A 26559-nucleotide genomic window follows, 5' to 3' on the forward strand; every position below is an offset into this window, starting at 1 on the left:
GGTTTTGGTGAGCTGAGATCGCGCCACTGCACTCCAGCCTGGGCAACAAGAGCAATACTCCGTCTCAAAAAAAAAAAGAAAAAAAAAGAAAGTGAAAAGCAATCTATAGAATGGGAGAAAGCATTTGCAAATCATGTATCTGATGAAGGTCTAACATCTGTTATAGATAAAGAATTGTTACAGCTCTACAATAAAAAGACAATTCAATTTTAAAATGGGCAAATGATCTGAATAGACATTTCTCCAAAGAAGTTATATAAACGGCCGATAAGCACATGAAAAGATACTCAAAATTATTAGTCAGTGGTGAAACGCAAACCAAAACCACAATGAAGATACGACTTCACATTCACTAGGATGGCTAGAGTAAAAAACACAGGCAATAACCAGGGTTAGTGAGGATAGGGGAAAATCGAAACTCTCATACTTGGCTGGTGGGAATGTGAAATGGTGCAGCCGCTTTGGAAAAGAGTTTGGCAGCTCCTCAAAAAGTTAAACACAGAGCTACCGTAGGACCCAGCAGTTCTGCTCCTAGGTCAAGAGAACTGAAACCAGCTTTACACAAAAACTTGTATACAAATGTTCATAGCAGCATTATTCCTAAGAGCTAACAGGTGGAAATAATCCAAATTTCCATCAACTGATGAAGAGATGAACCAAATGTGGTATATTCATATGATGAAATATTCAGCCGAAAAACAAAGGAAGTACTGATTCCGTGCTATGACATGAATAAGCCTTGGAAACATTACGCTAAGTGAAAGAAGACAGGTACAAAAGACCATTTATTGTATAATTATATTTATAGGAAATGTCCCGAATAGGCAAACCCATAGAGACAAAAAGCAGATTAAGGATTCTTGCTGGGGACAGAGGTTAAGGACTGACTGTTATTGGATATTAAGTTTATGGAGTGATGAAAATGTTCTAGAATTAGGTAGGAGGCCTGATGATAGTTGCACAATTTTGTAAATATACTAAAAACCACGAAATTGTACACATTAAAACAGTAAATTTTATGGTATATAAATTAATCTCAATTTTAAAAATAAAATAAGTCAACTCTGGGAGTCCATGAAGGGCGAAAAATCCAGGAAGATATCCCAAGCAACAAGTTCATGAACCACTCAGTCTTGCTCTGCACTTGCCTAAGGGTAGAAACAAAAATGTCTCAAGCTCACCTGGGCTTTACACATCGTCCACATAACAAAATTCGCTAAGTGAATGGCTAATGTAAGTTTCAGAATTTGGTCCCGGGCCACATGGCAGAACATAAACAGGAGAGAGATGTCTTCTCCTGGGAAAAGTTATCTTACTTCTCAGAGTCCACAAGGGTTTCTAAGGGGACATTTGAGATACTTAAAGAATGGTTCCAATGTTCTCCAAGCAAACTATTTCCATGAGACCCATTTCTCAAACCAAATATGACATTTTTAGTGTCACAATTTATATATCGGTCACCTCTGCTTCTGAGCACTTCCACACAAGTAAAGGATGCTTTTATTATGTTTGTTTAAAGCTTATTGAGATTCTCACCAGGAAACAGCACAATTTTTACATAGACTACAGAAAAAAAAGGTTACATCCATGCTCCACATCCATGTTGTCAGCCCTTTTCATTTACTCCCTCACATACTAAAATATGAGCCAAGAAATGCCAGACACTGAAGACATGGTAATTTAAAAAAACAGCTGGATGCAGTGGCATGGGCCTACAGTTCCTGCTACTTGTGAGGCTGAGGCAGGAGGGTCGCTTGAGCCCAAGAGTTTCAATCTAGCCTGGGCAACAGAGCAAGACTCTGTCACTTAAAAAAGCAAAAAAAAAAAAAAAAAAAAAGCAAAAACAAAAAACTAACCTCAGCTTCACTGCATGTACAAAATCCAAAATCCAAACAAGACAGGCTTTGAGCAAGACATCACGATGGGCATCACGTGTATCACTCTGGGAGACATGCAGGCTGCTATGTGAGCACAAAGCACAGGAGCCAGTGCAGGGGCCAAGAAGGTACCCCCTCCACCCCACCCCAGAAGGTGGTTTCAAGCTGAAACCTAAGGCACAAGCAGGATTTTAGATCGATGAAGATGAGGAAGAAGGTCTGCAGACAGTGGAGAGTGTGTCTACCACCCAGAAAACTGAGAGAGAGCACAGCGTGTTCTAGGAACTGAAAGAAGTAAAACGTTCTCAGACACAAAGCTAAAGATGGAGATAGCAGTCAGATGATAGAGAGCCTTGAAAGACGTTTTAAGGACTGTGGGCTAAGGACCAACGTGAATCTTATCCTAAGGAGCAATGTGAAGCCAAGGATCAGACTTGAGGGTAGCAAGACCAGAGGCAGGGAAACCACACAGGAAGCCGCTTCGGCAACCCAGGGGAGAGATGACAGTTCCCTGGTCTAGGGTAGAGGAGGAGGAGTCGGGGAGCAGATAGACCTAGCAAGTATTTAGGATGTAGAATCAATAGGACTTCCTACTTTGATATAGGAGACAAAGGAGAGAAAGGAGTTAAGGATACCACATGGATTCCTGCTTTAGAAAACTTGGTACACAGCACTGTGAATTTACGGAGATAGAGAAAACTGCAGGATGAATGAGACTGGCGTGGAGGTGGGAAAGATGGGTGCCTCAGGGACCCTGCCCTGGAACTGATGTTTTGGTTGCTTTGATGTCCACCACGCTAAACCTCGTCAACATCTCACAGATTCAGTAAAGGCAAACCTGGCTGGGATGAATGTACCTTACCCTGGTCCTTTCTCTGGAAGATCCACCTCAGCTGACAGTGGACTATAGACAGGAATGCTGACATCGTAGCCTTGCCGGTAAGTCCACGTAGAAAAGCCGCCGCCAGCTAACAGGGCCCTGAGAGCAAAGGATTTTGTTAAATGATGAGAAAGAAGGACTTTATTCTGATACACACTGTGGAGAGGAACAGGAATTACTGAGTCTTTATTATCAAAACCAACTAATGTTTACGGAGTCATTTTTCTATAAAGACACTGTGTTAAATGCCTTATACACGCATCTCGGGGCCATCAGCTGTATTCTATCCTTGAATCACCAGCCTTCCCCAGGGTCCTAAATAACCTTTCCTTACTTCCCAGTTTTTAAAACACATCATAGCCCAGAGGACACCTTATGGACAGCCTCTCTGCTACCTTTCTCAGATCCCATTTACCTCTCCCTAGTCATACTTTATAATTAAACACATTTACAATAACAGGAATAATAACAGTTCTGCATGGGAAGACTGGTTGGGGCAGTCATTTACCAACCACTGACTGGAATCTCAGAAGACGATGGGCCTGGAAAGCAGTGGTGGCCAGAAAGTATCACATCTAATATCGCTTACACCCCAGCCTCTCTTCAATCCCTGCCCCAAGCAGTTCTTTCCACCATCATCCCAGAGCTACGTGTCAATCACGTAGCCTCCACCAGCTCTCACTGTCCATTCCAGCTACTTAGTCTTATTAACCCAATTCCCTATACAGGAAGCAGAACCTAGAATTAAACCCTCAGTCCTTCTCCTGCAGTTTGCTTGTATTAGCCTTTACTCTCCTTAATTAGAAAACAGGGACCACATTGTTTTAACTGGATCCAGCAAGTAGTACAATGACACTTCATCAGAGAAAGGAAGCAGGTGTTTATCACACCAACTTTTACTGTTATTCTCTCCCAGGACCCCAAACCCATCAAAATCACTTTCTAAGGCAGAACTCTGCCAATTGCACACACCACAAAGTCTAAGCCAAGATGTCTGAACTGAGAAACCACATTTTTTGCAGTATTGATTGCTACCAATCCCCTCCCGGCCCTGATGACAACCTACATTCCCTTCTAACATGACCAGTTTAGGTTCAAAGATTTTGAAACCACCCCTGGAAATCCCACTCTGTTTGTTTAAGCTTTATGAAACCAAGAACTGGTGAATGAGGTAACGTGCAGGCTAAAAACTTCTCCAGCTGCCGGTCTACTCTGTAAAATGTAATGACTATTCTTGGTACCAACATACGGTCTTATTTTTCCTGATTAGCATGCAGCACTGAATCCGTCCAACATGAATTTGGGCAGGTTCCATGACCATGATAGCAAGCAGACTCTGTGGGCCCCATGGCCTATGTGCAGACAAGCAGACAATCCATGTCTATGGATGCAATATTCAAGCACCCGGCAGTCCAGGTAAGCCAGGGTCGTGGGTGATTAGGCTATTACACTCACAGCCCCAGAGGAGAAGTGGGTGTGCATGGGGAGAGAAAGGAAGCAGGTGTGTATCACATCAACCTTTACTGTTATTCTGTCCCTGGGGCCCCAAACTTGTTACTCTGTTCCAGGGGGTTAAGGTGAACGTTCAGCACTGGCAGTAGGAAAGTAGCAATCGGAAGCATGCCTTACGCTGAAGATCATCCACATGCAATCTCTGTTTGTCATCTCAAAAAGAGCCACGACTGCAGCTAGTCAAACTGGCCTCCTGCCAGCCCTGCTACTGACAAGACTTTAACTTTAAAGCACTGTATCTTCTTCTACCAAGGTCTCCATTACATTATAATGGAGAAAATATTGTAAGCATCCCTTGCTTTACAGAACACATGTTTTACATTGACTGAAAAGTGAATTTCTGAACAGCACATTCTGTTTTCCCATTATGTATACCAAAATCAGAGATCAGTTCCAAAGTTGCAAGAGACTGAATAGAAAACCTGCAGCTAAAGAAGTATTAATATGATGATCTGACTCAGGTCAGGCCAAGTATTATATCACTGGAGGTCTCGCCAGCATTTTTAGCACTTTGCAGGGCTGCCTGATTCTGGGACGTCTCCTCTGTCACTGAGCCTTCCTCCCCATCGCCTCGTACCCTCCACCCTCCCTAACCCAGTGTTGGGCATGTTTTCTCCCAGCTCTCCTGCTATCTAAGTATTCACTGAGGCTGCAAGTTTATCCTTCGTTTTCCTTTAAACCATGCATGGAATCAGGCCTGCAAATTCCTCAAATATAAAGCTTCAGGTTTTGCACAAAACAAAACCCAAAAAGCAGACCGATTCAATCGGTCATCCTTATTTGTTCACTGAGTCAAACAAACTGTAAAACAATATTTATGAGACAGGTAAACATGAGCAAAGGCTAGATATTTACTATTTACTGATATGGAAAAATTACTGTTAATTTTCCTAGGTATGATAATAGTATTATAGTTAGTTACATTTTTTGAAAAGGCTGTATTATGCAGAGATTCACACAAAAATATTTACAGATGTAATGATCTAATGTCTGGGATTTGTTTCTAGACAATCTAGCGGAGGTGGAGGTGGATGAAAGTAAGGATGAAACAAGACTGGCCACAAGCTAATGATTATGGAAGCTGGACAGAGGATATGTGGGGTTCACTGTACTAGTCTCGCTTCTTTATATACGTGTGAAATTTTCCATAACAAGTTTAAGTAAATAAATATACACCCACACAAAAGTAGAAACGTGTGAGAGATATTTGCCAAGAAAGGATAATAGAAATTCAAGGTAGTAACAGTATTACAGAACATATCTGAGAAAACTAACATCAGTTAAGTCGTTAAGGATGTATAAACCATTAAATATGCTCCCACTTAAGTTAAAATAAAATGGGTTTGTACGTGTGCTTGTGTCTATATCCATAGAACAAAGACTAGAAAAATATATCATATTTAACAATAAGTATCTTTCAATAAGGGAGTGAAAACAGAGGAGGGAATCAAAGCAGGTTTTTACATTTTACTCTTTATACACTTGTATGCTATTCATATTCAACCCTTGTACAAAGTATATATGTATCATGTGTATGGATTGTTTTAAAATGCAAGAGAAATATAAAAACATTTAAGCAGCATAAAAAAATACCATATTCACTGAGCAGAAGACATTTCCCTTCAGTGCAGGTCCTTGTATTGTATTTCCTTGAGTAAAATAATTTTTAAGTAATCACACCTATGACTTTGAACTTTAGGGGATCTTACAGCTGTCTAATCTCGCCCATCTGTTTTCTAATTTCCAAACAATCTGACATGCAGCTCCCGTAAAACCATTCTGCATTCACGGTTCTTACCTCCTTTGAATCCAGGAGCAAGGATGAAGGATAAAAAAAATTAACAAATAAATCTACTATTCCTTACCCAACAAGATGGCCACCTAAGTTTCAAAATGAAATTTCCCACATGCAAAGATAAAGAAGGACTAGATGGTGATTCATTACCTGCTATAGGATTGGCTATAATCACTTACAAAAATATACGCACAGGAAAAACTATTTAGCCTTCCTGATCCTAACATCTAAACTCTAGCATGTACTCACACTTTCTCCTGTCTACTTGACACCTTCCTGCAGAGAAATGCAACTGCATTTAACATGTGCACTTCATAAAAATAAAATCCAACTCCCATGCAGATGCATATACCAAAATGTCAGCAAAAAGTGAAATGCCCCAAACAGAAAGAAGCCTTTCTGCAAAGAAATCCAGAAAAGGAGATGGAGACTCTGCACTCCTAACAGCTCTTTTCCTTCCCTTCTCTGTTCTCCAAAGTATTTCACTTCCCCAGAACAACCAAATCCATAAAACAGTAGCCCACTCAGGAACAGGCACACCTGCTCTGGGGCTGAGAGCCAAATCCGCAATTGCCCTGTGTTCAGCCACTTCCTACAGCATTTGTGCACCCGGACTGCCCTCTATCGTCCAAAATGGTCTCTACACCTAAGCTGAGGGGTGGTCCTGGGGTGTCTGTCTCTTCTAGTTATAATTGTATTTCCAGACAGAAACTCAAAACTGACTTTAGATAATCACTTAAAGCAAAGAAGGTTTAGCTTTAATCTTCTGGGGAAAAGGAGTACTAAGTGTCGATTTTCATAATTGATAATGTTAGCCTCTAACAAGTTGAGAACTAACCTCAGGCTGTTCTCGGGCTAATAGCTCAGGCCGTTGCCTTTTCAGTAACAATGATTTTTAAGAGTTAAACGCCAACTGTAATAAGACTGGTGATAAACGAGTTTAGGTGAACTCTTAACAATCCTATACCTTGAGTATTGCCCAGGACCCTTATATGGGGCCCCAACTTTCTACTTTCCTCAAAGCCTTGAACCAAGCGCTAAGGGAGGTCCCTTAAGGAGCACCTCTTACCAGAGCTTTCCAAGAAAGTTCACACCCAAATGTTTCAGTCAGTGGATGAAAGGGCAGATAAATACAGCGAGGGAACTCAAAGTCACTCTCATGCAGTCATGGCCACCCCACACCACATCTGCCTATTTGGAAGGTTATTCTAGAAAGAAGGAAAGGCAAGAGGGGCCAGTAATGAAGGCAGGCAGGCAGGGAGGGAGGGACAGACGGAAAGAACCCTGCTGACTGAAACAACAGAAGGTAAATGAGAATCAGCATGCCCCCATTGCCCTCTACATTACAGGCTTTGGGTATCACTTTGACATATCCACGCTGCCTTCTCTCAGTAAACTGTGCATGTACTTGTGGCAAATGCTCCCGAATTCAGAGAGAGCTAGCACAAGCCTGGCACACTTTCGGGGGCTGGATGTGTTACACTCAGAAGTGCACGGCCCAGAGTGGGAAAACAGTTTTAGAGGCTATGCCAGGACATAGGCCCTAACCGGTTTTCCATAAAAGATTTAAGCACTTTTAAATCTTCAGGAGGAAAACACTTAGGACAATTTTCTAGTTTAATAAACAATTCTGATTACAAAGTATGCGGTAGATTTAGGAATATAATTTCACATGAACAAAAGGATCTAGCATTTACTTAATCCTCAGAAACCCGTCATAAGGACAGCCCCAAATATGCCTCCTACCTGTCTCTGGGGACATCCAGGGCCGTGTTATAATCTGGGGGACCTCCAGGCAACATGTTGAACAACAGGTGATTTGTACCTCGATCCCACCTGTCAAGAAATTTAAAACGTAGGAGAATTCATGTGTCCACTATGAAGAGACAAGAGTCAGTTACTGGATAACAAGTACCAAGGATCCCCAAGCCCAAATAGGGCCGCTTCTCAGGTATGCAAAGCAAACTCCTGGAAATCCCAACAGCACATCAGACACAAGTCGGGCTCCATGATAGAAAAAATGGACGGACGTGTACTTCACGCTTGTCCCATACAGAACTGCTTCTAACAATGAAAAGTTGAAAACTATCCAAATGTTCACCATTTGGTTAAAGAAACACAAATACATTAGAGAAGCCTGGCTAAATATACAGTAGAACATCGGCAAAATGGAATACTATGCAACCCTTAAGGTTATACAGTAAAAGAACATAAAGTTATGTCATAATTTGGAAATATATTCATGATATATAAGGGGAAAAGCAAAAGAGCATGTACTGTGTGATTCCATTTGGGACAAAACGTCTATATACACATGTGTATGTATATTTTTAGTAACATCAAAATATTAAAAATGTTTATCTCTTAAGAGGCAGGATTTCGGAATGAATCTTAGATTCTTCTTTTTGCTTACCTGTATTTTCAGATTTCTTACAGTGAATGTGTATTATGTAAGTGCTAAGAGGAGGCGGGAGCACGTTTAGATTTAAAAGGAAGAATATAGGAAGAAGAGCCACCCTAAGTTTGGAAACTCTAAGAGGCTGGGAACCCACAGCAGTAGTGCTGGAGACGGCAGACTACTCTTCACGGGCACACAGGCAGACGCTGCCACACAGGCCTCGTGCTGCAAGTCAGTCCCTTCAACACACCCCGTCCTGCAAGAAGACAGCATCGGGAGGCCGACTCAAGAGCAGAAGCATTCCCATCCTTCCCTTCCCTTTAGTTCCCTGAGGGCCACTCAAGTATCTCTTGGGCGCTGGGCTGTACCAGTGTGAGATACCTAGAGAGCTGGGCCAACGCTTGCGCTGTCTCCTTGATGCGGAGTGTGTTCTGGTTAAGCACATCGATGGAGGGAACAAACAGGCAGGCCCGGTTGATGTCGTCAGTGTAGTAGTCACTGTCTGAGATGGCTGTAAGCAGTTCATTATACTCCCGGGAGATGGTGTTGCTGACAGGGACGCCAAAGTCATCCACGTACTTTTTCAGAGCATAGATATACACCTTGATTTTGTTCTTTGGGTTGAAGCCACAGCGGTAGACATCAAAACACGTGTGCATTCTGCAACTGAGATCCCCGCGCTCTGGGATGGGACTGTCGGCTGGCAGCCTGACCACCGGCACATCACGGACGCTACGCTTCTCTACATTCCAGTCATTTGAGGACTCGATAGAATGGGGCCAGAACTGAAACATGCCAGTGGCAATGAGGCCCAGGAGGACAATGGAGAAGAGGGTGATATAGTAGATTCGGTGCTTGGTCTTCATTCTTGGGATGAGGGCAGGACCCCGGATATTATACTTGACCGACGCACACATAATGACACAGACAGCCTCTTTCTCACACTCCTGGTCATCAGGGAGAGAAATAAGAAAAATCAAGTGTTTAGGATGGCAAACGACACTTGAAAAGACTATTCAACTTTTTTTTTTTTTTGAGAAAGGGTCTCACTCTGTCACTCAGGCTGGAGTGCAGTGGTGCAATCTCAGCTCACTGCAACCTCCACCCCCTTAGGCTCAAGCGATCCTCCCACCTTAGCCTCCCAAATAACTGCGACCACCAAGCCCAGATAATTTTTTGTATTTTTAGTAGAGAAGGAGTCTTGCCATGTTGCCCAGGCTGGTCTTGAACTCCTGAGCTCAAGCTATCAGCCTGCCTCGGCCTCCCAAAATGCTAGGATTACAGGCATGAGCCACCGCGCCCAGCCTTGACTTTTAATGTACCTATTTCTTTCCCTAAAGTGGTGTGGTGAAATAACGAAAAGGGATTTTGAACACTTCTCATAAACATGGCCATCAGAGAAATGCAAATCAAAACCACAATGAGATACCATCTCACACCAGTTAGAATGGCAATCATTAAAAAGTCAGGAAACAACAGGTGCTGGAGAGGATGTGGAGAAACAGGAACACTTTTACACTGTTGGTGGGATTATAAACTAGTTCAACCATTATGGAAAACAGTATGGCGATTCCTCAAGGATCTAGAACTAGAAGTACCATATGACCCAGCCATCCCATTACTGGGTATATACCCAAAGGATTATAAATCATGCTGCTATAAAGACACATGCACATGTATGTTCTTTGCGGCACTATTCACAATAGCAAAGACTTGGAATCAACCCAAATGTCCATCAGTGACAGACTGGATTAAGAAAATGTGGCACATATACACCATGGAATACTATGCAGCCATAAAAAAGGATGAGTTTGTGTCCTTTGTAGGGACATGGATGCAGCTGGAAACCATCATTCTCAGCAAACTATCCCAAGAACAGAGAACCAAACACCGTATGTTCTCACTCATAGGTGGGAACTGAACAATGAGATCACTTGGACTCGGGAAGGGGAACATCACACACCGGGGCCTATTATGGGGAGGAGGGAGGGGGAAGGGATTGCATTGGGAGTTATACCTGATGTAAAGGACGAGTTGATGGGTGCTGACGAGTTGATGGGTGCAGCACACCAACATGGCACAAGTATACATATGTAACAAACCAGCACGTTATGCACATGTACCCTAGAACTTAAAGTATAATAATAATAATAAAACATTTAGAAATATATATCTAGATATATGAATATACATCATATATAATTTATTTAATATTTAATACTGCATATATTTAACATAAATATTAATTCATAATATAAAATATTATTATACCCTATCAATACACATTTGCCTAAAGCAGAAGCTGGCAAATGTGGGACTCTGGGAATGAGGGCTCGGACCAAGGCAGAAAAATCAAAAGTGGAATAGCAAAAGACAGTTATTTTATTTCAAAACACTTGCTTAATGTAAAATAATGATTTAACTGGACAAACTGATGCTTCATTATTCCAAAATCTGTTTTTAGCCTGGTGCGGTAGCTCATGCCTATAATCCCAGCACCTTGAGAGGCCGAGGTGGGTGGATCACCTGAGGTCAGGAGTTCGAGATCAGCCTGACCAACATGGCAAAACCCGTCTCTACTAAAAATACAAAAATTAGGCAGGCATAGTGGCATACACCTGTAATCCCAGCTACTTGGGAGGCTGAGGCAGGAAAATTGCTTGAATCCAGGAGGTGGAGGTTGCGATGAGCTGAGATCATGCCACTGCACTCCAGCCCAGGTGACAGAGCGACACTCTGTATCAAAAAAAAAAAAAAAAAAAATCTGTTTTCATTCACTTATTCATTCAAACCATTATTGAGCACTCACCATGCACTGTGAAGAAAACAAAGATGAAAGTAAAGACCCTACTCTAATGAGGGAGAGAACACAAAACTATAACAAAAGGCAGAATGTAAAAACACCACTAGGAAAGTATCAATAAAGTACAAAAGGGTATCAATAAGAAAAAAAATTAATCTTTCATGTTTAAATAAAACATATAGTGATGATTTATAATGAAGGTGATAGTTGCATTTAGATGAATGGAAGAAATGAAGAAAGGAATGGGGCAGGAGGGACAAAGGAAGGGAGAAGAGGAAGAGAAAGAGAGAAGGGAGGAAGGGAGGAAAAGGGCCAATGTGGCAGATTCATTTACAAAGACGAACACCAACAATTCTTTCCATCCCTGAATTTGCGTGGCACTTCTTCAAACAAAATGTAGAATCCACGTCCCTTCCCCATGAATCTAGGCTAGCTTTATGATTTGCTTTGACCAAGAAAATGTGGCTAAAGTGATGTTCTGGGATTTATGAGCACAGGACTTGAGAGGCCCTATAGCATCTGCCTTTGCACTCTTCGAATCCAGCCGCCATGCTCTAAGGAAGCTGAGCTCCCAGTGAAAGGCAGCCTACCCCAGCGGACACGGAGATCCCAGTCAAAGCCATTAGGGAAGAGATGAGCCATCCCCACCAAGCTCTGCACAGATTCCGTAATCATGAGCAAACAAATGATTGTTGTTGCTTTAAGCCTCTAAATTTTTGGGTGGTTTCTTACACAGCAATAGATAAATAAAACAGCCAATAAGCATTATTGACTGAGATGTAAAGAAAATTTTTAGTCCTCAGCTAAAAACATAGAGTTCCCATGTAGACCACATTTTAAGATCCTTACCAAACAAACTTCTCCTATGTGATTCCCAGATACTGTTTGCGGAGGGCAGAGCCTTGAGTGTGGCTACGTCATCTGCCACAGACTTACCATGTTACTCAACAAACTATTTTGACATTCTGCATGTCAAAATCCCAATCCACAAAAAAGCCAGGCACAGTGGCTCGCGCTTATAATCCCAGCACTTTGGGAGGCCAAGGCAGACGGATCACCTGAGATTAGGAGTTCAAGACCAGCCTAGCCAACCTGGTGAAACTCCGTCTCTACCAAAAATACAAAAATTAGCCAGGCATGATGGCGGGCGCCTGTAATCCCAGCTACTTGGGAGGCTGAGGCAAGAGAGTCACTTAAACCTGGGAGGCGGAGGTTGCAGTGAGCCGAGATCGTACCACTATACTACAGCCTGGGCAACACAACAAGCCTCTGTCTCAAAAAATATAACATAACATAACATAACATAACATAAAATAACAAAATGGTATCATTCTACTCACGGATCTTCTAAGAAACCTATTAATATAATGGGAAGTAACTGAAAAGCTCACAGACCATCTTAGAGTTCATCAACCATTTTTACTTCGGATAAATGGAGCTATCCCCATCACTGCCCACGTGGTAAACTGCTTCCTGCCTAACTAGCTGAGTATTACCAAGCCTTGAATGTCACAATCACTGTCAGTTTTTTGGGTAAAATATGCTAAACGGTCATAAATGATTTCAAGTCATATCTCTCTGAGACCAGAAACTGGAACGTAACAAGGAATTTGCTTGTCACTGAACTAACATATGAAAATTCATACATTTTGAGCTTAAAACATGATCATCTTTGGAGTATATACATCAGTCACTCAATATATTCTAATCGCTTTATGACAGAAATGTGGGCATGACAGCAATTTCACTTTTGCTATCATTCTAACAGCAGAACATTCCTGCCTGCTCCCATCCCCTACCAGCTCCAGGCCCACCCTACGGTATGGCTTGCTTGCCGTTCTGCATATCCTTCCTGAAGTTTGCAGACAGGAAGTTTTGGGACAAATGCATGCAAGGAGCTGTCCTCCACTGGCCTATGTTAAAACTTCCCAAAAAGCTCTCAAGGTCTATGTGTATACTTGAATCTGTGGTTCCCCAACACCTGAAGGGTAAGAAGCACAAGAGTTTGTTAAAACAGATTCCTTGGCCCCACCACTGGAGGCTGTTATCAGTAAGTCTAAAATAGGGCCACAGAATAGGTCATGTAAAAGCAAGCTCCTTACGTATTTTGTACCATCTGGTTTGAAACCTTTATTAATATTAGACAAACTACCCTTTAACAGTGTTTTTCAAAACTTTTTTTAAACTAAAATTGACAGTAAGAAATACAAGTTATATTGTGGTCCAATGTAGACAAATATATATATATGTGTGTCTATAGACATTTTAAATAAAGTTTCACAAAACAATATTTAAGCTATGTACTATGAGTACACAGTGTTAGCCACAGAACATGCAATGAACCCTCCATTTTTCTACTCTGTTATTCTATTGCTTTTTAAAAAATTCTGGCCATAACCTACTAGATCAATTATACCACTCAATAATGGGTTCTTCATAGTTTGAAAAATAGTTTCCATATATAACAAAATTAAGGTTAAGGAAACAAACACTGTATTCACACATGAGCTTTACAAATCTTCATGAGTTGCAGATTAACTATAAAAAAGACATACCACAACAAAATAAAACCAAAGATAACAGAAGAAAGTAATAAATAAAAGCACAGAAATTCATTTAAAAACAAAATAGAAATAGTCAACAAGGCTAAAAGTTGTTTTTTTGTTTTTGTGTTTTGTTTTTCTTGAGACACAGTCTCGCTCTGTCGCCCAGGCTGCAGTGCAGTAGTGTGATCTCAGCTCACTGCCAGCTCCGCCTCCCGGGTTCACACCATTCTCCTGCCACAGGCTCCCGAGTAGCTGGGACTACAGGCACCCACTACCACACCCGGCTAATTTTTTTGTATTTTTTAGTAGAGACGGGGTTTCATCATGTTAGCCAGGATGGTATCAATCTTCTGACCTCGTGATCCGCCTGCCTCAGCCTCCCAAAGTGTAAAAGTTGTTTTTTTAAAAACATACTAATAAAATTCTGGTAAGATTAATCAAGAGTTCAAGGAAAAAGGTGCAAATAAATACCTGAAAAGGGGAACATAACTCTAACTGCTGCATATATTTAAAAGATAAGATGATATCAATGAACTTATGCCACTACATTTGAAAACTCAGATAACATGGAAAAATTATTTTAAAATATACTTACCAAAAGCATCTTAAGGACAAACAGCAACTCTGAGTAGTTCTATAACATTAAAGAAACTGAACCAAAAGTTTAAAAGTCTCCCTATAAAGAAAATTCCAGGCCCAGAAAATTTTCTAAGTTCTACCAAATATTCAAGAAATAATAATTCCAATTTCCCACAAATTATTCCAGAGTTCAGAAAAAAAAGAGGAAACACTCCAAAGCTCATTTTAGGAGGCCAGCACATGCATCATACCAAAACCCTAGAACAGTGGTTCTTGAGGTATGCTTCAGGCACCCCAGGCCCTTTCAAACAGTTTATACTGGTTTAATACTGACAGTTGCTTTACTCACTTCCATTTTCCAAAGGCTACATGATGCATGACACTGCAACAGACTGAATGCAGAAGCAGATATGATAATCCAACTGTGTTTTGTTAAGTTTTTCCAAAAGTGATAAAATATACCAATTCACAGACTCAAGATGCTCAACTCAGAGCAGAATATATATGTAAAGAAAATGGTGACGGGCATGGTGGCTCACACCTGTAATCCCAGCACTTTGGGAGGCCAGGCCGAGGCGGGCGGATCATGAGGTCAGGAGATCAAGACCATCCTGGCTAACATGGTGAAACCCCGTCTCTACTAAAAATACAAAAAATTAGCTGGGCGTGGTGGCGGGCGCCTATAGTCCCAGCTACTCGGGAGGCTGAGGTAGGAGAATGGCGTGAACCTGGGAGGCGGAGCTTGCAGTGAGCTGAGATTGCGTCACTGCACTCCAGCCTGGGAGACAGGGAGACTCCGTCTCAAAAAAAACAAAAAAAAAACAAAAAAAAAAGGAAAATGCTACTTAGATGTATCAAAGCCAAACCGCTAAAAAGAAACTTAAAGAAGAATATTAAAAGTAGCCAAAGGGGAGAAAAATCTATTCAAGGTAGATCTTAAAACTAAATGTAAAAGGAAAAACTATAAAATATTTAGACCACAATAGAGAATATCGACATCCGGCAGAGAATGATTTCCAAAACAAAATACAAAAAGCACAAACCATTAAGAATTTTCCATCAAAAACACAATAAGGAAGTAAAAAGACAAGCTGCAAGCCTGAAGAATATATTTCCAGCACATATAACCAATAGGGACTTGCAACCAGAATAAACAACTGTACGAAGCAACAAGAAAAAACAAACAAAAAGAAAACAAAACAAAACAAAAAACAGAAAACATACTTAAACAGGAATTTCACAGACAAGGCAAAAAGGGCACATAAACATATAAAAAGATGTTTAGTCTCATTAATGGTCACAGAAAATAAAACCACAATGAAATGTATACCCAACAGCACAGGCAAATTAAGAGTCAGACACCACCAAGTATTGTTGGAGGAGATATGGAACCACAGGAACTGACTCCAGAGTCCCAAGTGGCCTCAGCAGAAGGAAGAGGGAGCTGATACCCACTATGTTAGTCTTACATATCACATTTTTCTTGCTACCTGTCATAGTTTGAGTCCCCTCACACCCCAGACCCCATGCAAAAAAAAAAAAAAAAAGAGTGACAAAGACAGGAGTGCAAATAGTCTACTTACTTGAGAGGTGATCTCAGAAAGCCACAGTGAGGGACCAAGAAGACAGGCAACAGGGCAAAGCCAATAAAGAGTGTGTTCTTAGGCTGGTTACTGCAGTGGGCAACAGGGGCTCCTAAGGCTACCAGGGGCCCTCTGAAGACTCATTTAGACTACAGCTGGTCGCTAAGCAGGATGGGAGGCTAGAGCATCTATCTGCAACACCTAGCTGCTGTTGGTTGAGGGTTGCCTGGTACTGTTATCAGTCCGGACCCTGTATTCAACAGCCCTATAAAGGTCTAAATATTATACTTTCTTTGCTATACAGCTATTCTGATAAAGATCTGCAGTTCCCTTGAGGAAGGATGGGAGAATGTCTGCCTATACGTGCAGGAATGTTACAAGATCTTTCCCAAAAGAGATCCAGCCTCCCCTTCAATTCATGGGATGTGGGTCTAAGAAGTGGCTCATATCTGAAAATGAGGTGAGAGACAGTGATTGTTCCATTGTAGCAGCTGACATCAATCTTCTACTTGCCAGCTCTTAATATTTTTTTTAACTGATTATACAAGTCAAGCAGCACCATGGCTAGCTGCCCATCTTAGAAACATCATGCTCTATTCGCATCAGAATGGGTCAAGAATCCCCAGTTGTGAGTCCAGCCTTGCTGCCCATTCTGGGCACTATGTCTACCTTGTCTCTGATGGTTAACTGCTACCATCTGGCCTCCACTATCTCAGAATCCTATCATCCTCATTGATACTTGGGAACCCAGTTCCATAGTAACATCTCCTAAGGTCAATCTTGTCCTACAGAGGGCAGCCAACACTGAGCTTCTCAAAGATGCAGGTCCCCTCACTGGCATTCCATATTAGCAGAGTGAAAGCAATAGGCCCTCCCAGGAACACAGGCAGGAGGTGCAGGTGATTCCTTCCTCAATACTCTGCCAAGATAGTTCTGATGCCTCCACCTCATTTATTGCAGTCCAAAATGTCTTGACCTTAGCACTAAGACATTTTAGGTCACATAACTCTTTTTTGTGGAGAGCTATTCTGTACACTGGAGGTGGCTGAATAGCATCCCTACTCAGTAGAAGCCAGAAGCAACCCCCAGGTGTAACAACCAAAAATATATCCAGACATTGCCAAATATCCCTTGGGGAGGCAAAATCAGCCCTGGTTGCAAACCACTGGTATGGGTCATTGTTATGTCCAAGCTTCGAGAAGCCCGCCCAGCCGCATACCAAGACTGGCTCCAGCTGTCCTTGCTAGGTCACCAAATCCTGAATCATGAAGGAATGCTCACCTGTCAACAGGTTCTCTCCTCTCCAGCTTTATAGTCCACCAATACCCCCACCTTTGGTCCAATACCCTTAAGATTCTCCCCGCCATTCATTTTGTTTGCCGTTTCTGCTGGTCCATATTAGCCAGGTCCTGCAACTCCTGGAGAAACTGCTTTCCTGCTCAGGCAATGCTGAGATCTGAGTGGGGGAGGAGGGAGATCTTGAGGAGGACAAGGATCATATGGTGAGGCATCTGCCTCAAGTGAGAGCTCTGCACAGCGTCCAGGCAAGAACAGACTGCTGTCCTCTGCATCAGAGAGGTGCATACCTCTACTGGTCCAAGGGATCTAAGGAAATCTGGGAATTCAAAGTTCTCTGTGCCTTCACCCAAATGTCTCCATCCAGGTCTCAGGGTCTCACATCTTGCTACCATTGCCCTGATTTAGCAGAGGCAACCTGTCAAGGCTGTGCATTCAGCTTCCTTTGCAGTTCTGCCACAAGTATAATCAAATTCTGGGCCTGACCTTCAAAACAGCCTGCCCTCCAGCTGCAGGAGATGTGGCCAGAGAGCCTTCTGTCTCTCACAGTGTACCCTGAGTTCATGTCTGGCTGACCTGGGCGTGGCATTCTCTTACCCCAAGGCTTCTAAGGAAGATAACAAGAGTCAGTCAACTGCACTATCCTTATCATTACCATTGTCCATACACTGCTCAAGTGCTAGAGCTACCATACTAGCCAATGCTTTTCCTTCCACTTGAGTCTCATCCCAACCCACTGCTGGTGACAGTCTTACTACAACTGTGATGTTAGAGAGTACCAGGGGTTACCAACACCTAAATTAATACTAGTAAAGGGGTCCTTGTTGCCAACTGAGGTTGAGTGATTCCAGTTTAACAATACTATCTCACACTGCTTTCTAGAGCCACTTTTAGTACCAACAGTCTTGGTTTGTGCTCTGCCAAACTAAGAGAAAACAACTTGGGTGCAAGTGTCTTGCAAAAGGTGAATCCAGAAAGCCAGAGTGAGGAAGTAAGGAGAGGAGTCAGAAGGGTGCACACCTGAGCTGGTTACCAGACTGAGCTAGGCCACAGTGCCCAGTCCTTCTATGATCCCTCTGGAGAAGCATGGAGAACACAACTCAGAGCTGTCCCTTTGGAGGATGGAAAGCCACATCATTCACCCACCAAAGCCCACCCCACACTGGCTGAGGGACGCCCCCAGACACGTAAACTCCTCCACGTTTGTGAAGTGTGTCGACACAAGCTAAGCGAACTCCCACATATCTGTTTCAAACTCCAAGGAATAAAAGCTGAGAGATACGGCAAGCACTTGAGGTGGAATAAACAATAAAAGAAATGAAAGGGAAAGGATGAGAAAAGAAAGGGGAAAAGCCCCTTACTAAGAAGTGCTTTACAGAGAGAGGATCTTCCCTGCGAGCACCCACATCACCTTTTATACACTTCATTCTAGCACCTGCCACATTTTATGAATTGGTTAAGTATTTGCAAGTCTGTCTCCTCTACTGGTTGTGATTTTTCCTGTAATCAGTTGTTCATCTCTGCTCAGTATTCCTAGAATCTAATACCAAATCTAGAACATATATTTAAGCCAGGTGCAGTGGCTCACACCTGTAATCCCAGCACTTTGGGAGGCTGAGGCGGAAGGATCACCTGAGTCCAGCAGTTTGAGACCAGCCTGGGCAACATAGCGAGAGCCTGTCTCTACTAAAAAATACAAAAATTAGTCAGGTGCACGACTATACTCCCAGCTCCTTGGGAGGCTGAGGTGGGAGGGTTTCTTGAACCCAGGAGGTTGAGGCTGCAGTGACCTATGACTGCGTCGCTTCACTCCAGCCTGGAGTGCATATTTAATATAAACATAAATATTTGTTGAATGAACAAATGTCTCTATCCTTCCCAGTTCCATAGGTGCACACGGTTTAGAAATAAGTTTTGAGTTACTATATGTGATGGCCTCTTACTATTATCTTTCCTAAATAGAAAGGAATTTCCAAAAGAGGAGGGGGATTAACTAGATATTTCCACAGACTCTGAATTTTCTGTACCCACCCCTGAACACCCTCCTCTCCAACCATCCATCATACGCAAACACATTCAAAGAGAACCATTACTCTCCCTACTCCTGCCTTTTTTTTTTTTTTTGAGACAGAGTCTCTCTCTGCTGCCCAGGCTGGAGTACGGTGGTGCCACCTCGGCTCACTGCAACCTCCACCTCCTGGGTTCAAGCGATTCTTGTGCCTCAGCCTCCCAAGTCACTGGGATTACAGACGCCCACCACGCAAGGCTAATTTTTTGTATTTTGTAGTAGAGGCAGGGTTTCGCCAAGTTGGCCAGGCTGGTCTTGAACTCCTGACCTCAGGTAATCCACCCACCTCAGCCTCCCAAAGTGCTGGGATTACAGGCTTGAGCCACTGCGCCCAGCCTGCACCCCTGCCTTTATAAACCTGTGCTACATTGGAACCTTTTTGTAAAACTGCTGGGCTAGACTGAAGTGACAGTGCTCCTGACTCAGGACACTCCAACCTCATCCCTGTAACACACAGAAGCCATCCTCCCAGAACAGTTTTCACATGCCAAAGCACAGAGAGATGGAATATCTCCAAACCATCATCCAAGGAAACAAGTCATAATCTGTCTGTCCAATGAGACAGCTCCCTACCACCAAGAAGTTAAAAGCCCAGGAAGATGACAGACTGAAACGAATCATCTACTAATGAAGGTTTATTCCATACAATACCATAACCTGGATCAAAACAAGAATTTCAGCCCTACAAACTTTATCGCCTTGAAACACATCAAACCTGCCCCTGCAAAACACTGGAATCATCTGGCTAGCTGTCAAGCACTGAGTCATTGGAAAAGTCTTTTAACCCCAATCTATGGTGAGGATGAGATGCATTTTCTGTTCCTGGAATTATTTATTCCTAAAATTTGCCTGAATAACCTTTCCTTGGTGCTTCAGGTTATATCCAATCCACTTAGTCCAATGTTTTGAGTCACAGTCTCTTGTCGTCTTAACCTTTTTATTTTTATTTTCTTTCTTTCTTTATTTTTTTGAGATGGAGTCTTGCTCTGTCACCCAGGCTGGAGTGCAGTGGCACAATCTCAGCTCACTACAACCTCAGCCTCCTGGGTTCAAGCAATCCTCCTGCCTCAGCCTCCTGAGTAGCTGGGATTCCAAGCGTGTGCCACTATACCTGGGTAGATTTTTTTTATTTTTGGTAGAGACGGGGTTTCATCATGTTGGCCAGGCTGGTCTTGAACTCATGACCTCAAGTGATCCACCCACTTTGGCCTCCCAAAATGTTGGGATTACAGGCGTGAGCCACCCCGCCTGGCCTCTTCTTAAACTTTTTAGAAAGGCCCTTACAGCTGAACTCCCGGGGCCACTGCTACACTGGATCTTAACCCAACCGTTCCAAAAAACAGAGGAACCAAATATAAGCGAAACCAAAAAAAGCCACAATTCATTGCCTTACTTGATAGGATTCTTTATAATTAAAGTTATTTTATGGTTAAATGCCCCTAAAAATTATTATCAATTAAAAACAATACCCTTTTAATTGTGGGATTATACTATAAGACAACCTGTGTCATTACATAATTAATATCTAAATCTTACTAAGCACTTACTACATGCCAGGGTCTGTCTGAAGCACTTTATAGTGTTAACTTATTTAATCTTCACAATAGCACTATAAGCCAAGCTATTATTACCCTGATTTTACAGATGGGGATAGTACAGCAGAAAGTTTAAGCACCTGGCCCAATATTACACAAGTGGAAATGCCAAAGCTAGGATTCAAAGCATGGCAGTCTGGCCCCAAAACTGATTATCCATTCATACCCTCACATGCAACCAGGAAGTCGGGGAAAGTGAATGATGGAAACTGAATCATCTATTTTATTAAGATGAATAGCCTTTGAGTTCCGAAAGTTACAAACTAAGTCCAGTTAAAGTACATAGAGCACTTACCTGACTTACAAGAAGAATGTAAGTGGACATATTTTCAAGACCACGTCTTCACACAAGTAAGTCAAGAACCTTTCTAGATTAGCACTGCCCAATTAGTAACACCAAGCAAATATTTGATTCTCAAAATCGTGTGTTTAGATCTGGTTCCCTCCGAATGTAACAAAGCCCCAAATACCCCTGGGCTTCAAGTTGAAATCCAGAGCCAGTGTGCTTCTGGCCACCCAGTCCCCAGACTAACATGCCCCTGGCCCCAGCCCGACACACCCCCGGGCCACCTAGTCCCTGGCCTAACATGCCACCAGCAATCTAGTTCGCAGCCTAACACGCCCCTGCCCCGTCCTGACAGGCCTCCGGCCACCCAGTCCCCTGCCTAACACGCCCCCAGCCACCTAGTGCCTGGCCCAACATGACCGCGACCACCCAGTCCCCGGCCTAACATGCCCCCGGCCACCTAGTTCCCGGCCACCCAGTCCCCGGCCTAAAACGCCCCCGGCCACCCAGTCCCCGGCCTAACACGCCCCTGGCCCCTTCCCCACCTCGTCCCACGGCTCCCGGCACCGCAGGGGATGCCGCAGGCCACCGCCGGGCCCTGAGGCGCAGGACATCCCCGTGGGAGTAATCAGATCCCTGTGGCTGGCGGGAAGGTGGCAGCAGGAAGGGAGGGGTCACGGCGGAGGGCGGAGAGCGGAGGGCGGGTCCCCGGAGGAAAGAAAGCAGCGGACTGGGGGCGAAGGTTGGCTAGGCGGACAGGTGGGTACCAAGATGCAGCAAGCACGGCCGCCGCCGGGGGAGAAGGAGAAGCAGGAGTGGAAATCGGAGCGCTCCAAAAGCGGGCAGTCATTGTCACGGCCCCGGCGGGGCTGGGGGTGGCCTCTCGCAGCCCACGGGCCTCCACGAAGCCTCTGCGCGGCCGCGCTCCCTCGGCCCTTGTCCCTACCTAGCCGCGGCCCCGGGAGGCCCGAGCCCTAGCCTCAGCGCCAGCCCGGCCGCCGCCCTGGAGCGCCGCGCTTACCTCGGCCACGGCTGCCTCCCGCTCGGCCCCGCGCTCGGTCACCGGCTCATGCCGCGGGGCACGGGCCACCTCCGCCCGGGTCGGATCGCGCCGATTCGCCAGCCACCACCTCCAGGGCCGAGTCTGGGCGAGCCAGCAGCGAGCTCGGGGCGGGTGACCGGGCTCCGGGGTGTCTGACACCGAGCGCACTGCGCATGCGGGAGCGGCCAGGCCGCGCCTCCTGGTGGACAGGAGGAGTCAGGACACCGCTGCAGTGTTTTCCCAGTCAGGCTCCGCAGTGAAATGCTCAGATACCCTCACTCATAATTAAAGAATCCTTAAACCCGAACGAGACACCACGCGTCGCTTATATAAAACTAACAAATATGTAGTCGTTTTATTATAATCAGTTCTGGTGAGGGTACAACATTCCTGGAGGGCAATTTGGTACTATCCATCAAATGGAAAATTCTGGTACCCTTCGGTCCAACAAGCTCTCTGTGGATAGGATATTCTCAACAATGTTTGCCAAAAATTTCCGCGACAGCATTCTTTCTAATCATAGCGAAATGCTAGACACAATCGAAATAAATTATGGAATTTGATTAGTGATTCGAATGTGAGAGGGTGCAATATATATGGGTAAGGAAATATTTCCAAGATATCAGTTAACATGAAAGCGTAGTCCAAAACAGGGGGCAAGTACGATCACTTTTAGGTAAACTACGCATATGCAAAAACAAAAGAGAGAAATATGTAAGGAAGTGCTTATATTCAGGCATGTATATAACTTTTTTCTGGAAGGAATGCAAGAAGAAATGAAGAGCTTCAGGTGGAGTAGTTGTCGTGGCAGAAATGGAAGCATTTATGGCCAGGCAAGGTGGCTCACGCCTGTAATCCCAGCATTTTGGGAGGTCTAAGCGAGAGGATGGCTTGAGACCAAGAGTTTGAGACCAGCCTGGGCGGCACAGCAAGACCCCGTCTCTACAAAAAATACAAAGTTAGCCAGGCATGGTAGCACCCGCTTGCAGTCCCAACTACTCAGGAGGGAGAGGCAGGAGGATTGCTTGAGCCCAGGAGGTTAAGGCTGCAGTGGGCCGTGGTCGTGCCACTGCACTCCAGCCGGGGTGTTAGAGCAAGACCCCGTCAAAAAAAAAAAAAACCCGCATTTTTTTGTATCTTTCTATATTATTGACATGATTTAGCGCTATACATGCACAGTAAAACCGCTGTCATAAAGCAGTAAGTGGAATCTAAAAAATTAAATGAAAATTCCGAGTGATGTTATTGAGAGGTTAATGAAATGACCCCGGGCCTGTGATGCTGGTTTGATAAGAGTTGTGGGTCTGGCTGCAAGATCCAAATCCCTTCTGGTCCTACATGTACTTTGGCGCCATCTGGTGGAAGTTGTCACTGATAGCTTCAATACTCACAGTGATTATTCTGAGACTAGACACCTACAGAGGCTTCCGGCAGCAACCATGATTCCAGGGATATTTTTGTGATTAATGCCTGATTGTCACAGGTCTAGGGAGATTGGGATGAGGGCATTCTGGGAATGGGACATTCATGTTCTGCTTCCCCACATCTAAGGGGGCATTGCTCTGCTTTCCAAATCAAATCCCCCCCTGCAAATGATACAAAATGTAGCACACATACACCCCATTTGAGAACTGGATGAGTGGAGAGCAGTGACGATCACCAGTGGAACTGTATCCAAATTTCTCTTATCCCAGGGAATATTGTTTTCACTTTTTAAAATAAGTCAACGATAGCCATCTGGTCTGGAAGACTGTGACCTCTTTTTTTCTTCTCCATATTTATCTGTATTTTAAAACATGCATATTTTAAATTAATCCTTTGTTCTTTTATAAAATGAGAATTTGCCATGTTAAAGAATTGTGTGAGGCATAGCCTTTGAGAAAGGCTGCCTATCTTACTCACTTTTTATAACCTGAAATTTGCCTAATGCCTGGCACATAGTAATTGCTCAATAAATATTTGTTGAATGGAGAAAGATGCCTAGGCACTGGGCGTAGCTACCTAGAAATAAGACAATAAGATTACTCAGAGGAGAAGGTAAAAAGTGGCATAGGAGAATATAAACAAAATGCTACAGAATTAAAAAAAGAAAGAGGTCACATCCAGTTGGAAAGATCTAGGAAGATTTCAATCAACAGTTGATATCTTTATTTATCCTGGAGGATACTTATGATTTTGACAAGCAGAGAGGTGAAAAGGGCATTTCAGGCAGAGAAAGAAAGTCAAGAGCATGTGTTAAAGAAGGAAAAGCAGTTAGGCAGAGTGGCTCACACCTGTAATCCCAGCACTTTGGGAGGCCGAGGCAGGAGGATTGCTTGAGACCACAAGTTCAAGACCAGCCTAGATAACAAAGTGAGACCCCCATCTCTGGGAAAAAAAAAAAAAAAGTAATAAATAAAAATAAAGAAGGAAAAGCAATCAGAAAGAGCAAGTGTTTTTCAATCCAGTGTGGTTTACACAGTGTAGCTACATTTCTAGGCATGGAAACCATGCAAGTAAGGGAGGTGGGAAAATATAGAAGCCGTGAAATTAGAAGCTACATGTTGCGAAAGTATCCAAGGATGACTTCAGGGAGGAGTGGGAAATAAATTATAAGCCAAGACCTGAAGTTTCTGAGAAGGCAGAAAAGTGTCTTAGTAGTTGGTGGTTGAAGAAGGAGAGGCTGTAGAAAGATACTGCATTACTGAATTTGAAGGTACAGGGCAAAGCAATGATTACACAAATACCCCCTTACCCAGTGAGTCAGGAAATATGAAAGTCAGGGTTAGAAAGGGAATGGCTTTCATGGAAAATAGTGTCATCAGGGGAAAGTGAGTTTCCAATTAGGAGAAATAGCTGGTGTAGGGTTGAATCCCATACTTAGCACTTCCTCTAAATACAGTTGATTCTTGAACAATACAGGTTTAAACTTTGCAGATCCACTTCTGTGCAGATTTTTTTTCAGTAAAAGTTACACCAAGTGTGCCTGCTTCTCCAGCTTCTCTTTCCACCTCTGCTACCTATTCTACCTCTGCCACTCCTGAGACAGTGAGACCAACACCCCTTCCTTCTCCTCCTTGGCCTACTACTCACCATGAAGATGAGGGGGATGAAGATCGTTTACTTCCACTTAATGAATAGTAAATATATTTTCCTTCCTTGTGATTTTCTTAATAACATTTTCTTTTCTCTTGCTTACTCTATTGTAAGAATACAGTATTATATATATATAAAACATATAAAATATGTTTAATAGACTATTTACATTATCAGTAAGGCTTCCAGTCAACAGAAGGCTATTAGTAGTTAAGTTTTGGGGGAGTCAAAAGTTAAATATAATTTTTCAACTGCTTAGGGGATTGGCACCACAACCCCCACATGATTCAAGAGTCTGCTGTAACAGAGGAATACAAGACTGGAAAAAGGCATATTCTCTAAAGAAAAGGGCTCCATAATACAATTGATCTGTGGGATCTTAGGGTGGCTTAGCTTAAAACAGCACTGGCAGGCAGCATGGTAGGCTAGAAAACACCTAACCAGGTGAAATGTAAGGAATACATTCTCAAGTGAATAGCTGAGCTCACGCCCAAAAAAAAGGAAGGAAAATCTCCACAGTTAAAAATGAAGGTGAAATAACAAAAATGATATTGAAGCTATAACTATCAGGCATACAAGGTAGGGAGCTGATGCAAAGAAACCCATAAAGCTAGGATCTTAAAGAATTACACCCAAAAGGGAATACTGGAAAACTTTGCTCAACATCCACCAAAGAAACTTACCTGTTTTGTCCAGGGAGTGGAAAAAAAAAAAGTCTCATTGATTGATGACCTCTAACATTCATGTCTTAGTCATTTCGGGCTGCTATAACAAAAATGCCACAGACTGGGTGGCTTAAACAACAGGAATTTATTTCTCCCAGCTCTAGAAGCGGGGAAGTCCAAGATCAAGGTGCTGGCCAATTTGGTTCCTGGTGAGGGCTCTTTTCCTGGTTTGCAGAGGGTTACCTTTTTGCTGTATTCTCATATGGTAGAGAAAAAGGCCTTTCTGTATCTCTTCTTTTCAGGGCACTAATCCCATTCATAAGGATTCCACCCTCAAGACCTAATTACATCCCAAAGGCCCCACCTCCAAATATCATCACATCGGGTGGACTTCAATATATGAATGAGGTGTGGGAGGGGATGAACATTCAGTTCATAGCCATCAAGCTTTATGACCATCTGGGGTTTGAATTTATACTACCAGCATGGTCTAGGAAGCTCCAAGCCAGGATGGTAACATACAGTATTCCCAGGTTGGTAGCACCCAAAGCCACGCAAC

The 26559-nt window shown here is 43.3% G+C and overlaps 1 protein-coding gene across 3 annotated transcripts in view; it reads right to left on the reverse strand.

Moving 5' to 3' along the window:
- EXT2 (exostosin glycosyltransferase 2) overlaps positions 1-22525 on the reverse strand; it is a 157330-nt gene extending 134805 nt beyond the window's left edge. For 2 of the 3 annotated variants that reach the window (XM_021925881.2, XM_003909996.5), the window contains exons 1-4: positions 21764-21883; positions 8844-9409; positions 7811-7900; positions 2740-2856 (exon numbers count right to left, since the gene is read on the reverse strand). In XM_021925881.2, the coding sequence (XP_021781573.2) occupies positions 2740-2856; positions 7811-7900; positions 8844-9409; positions 21764-21832 (842 nt within the window). In that variant the 5' untranslated portion in view covers positions 21833-21883. Of the gene's footprint in view, positions 1-2739; positions 2857-7810; positions 7901-8843; positions 9410-21763; positions 21884-22239 lie in introns of those variants that run through there. The other variant, XM_009186257.3, reaches the window with a different exon arrangement.
- Between the last annotated feature and the right edge of the window lie 4034 nt (positions 22526-26559).

Source organism: Papio anubis, chromosome 12, assembly GCF_008728515.1.
Source record: "Papio anubis isolate 15944 chromosome 12, Panubis1.0, whole genome shotgun sequence".
In the NCBI taxonomy this organism is placed as follows: Eukaryota; Metazoa; Chordata; class Mammalia; order Primates; family Cercopithecidae; genus Papio; species Papio anubis.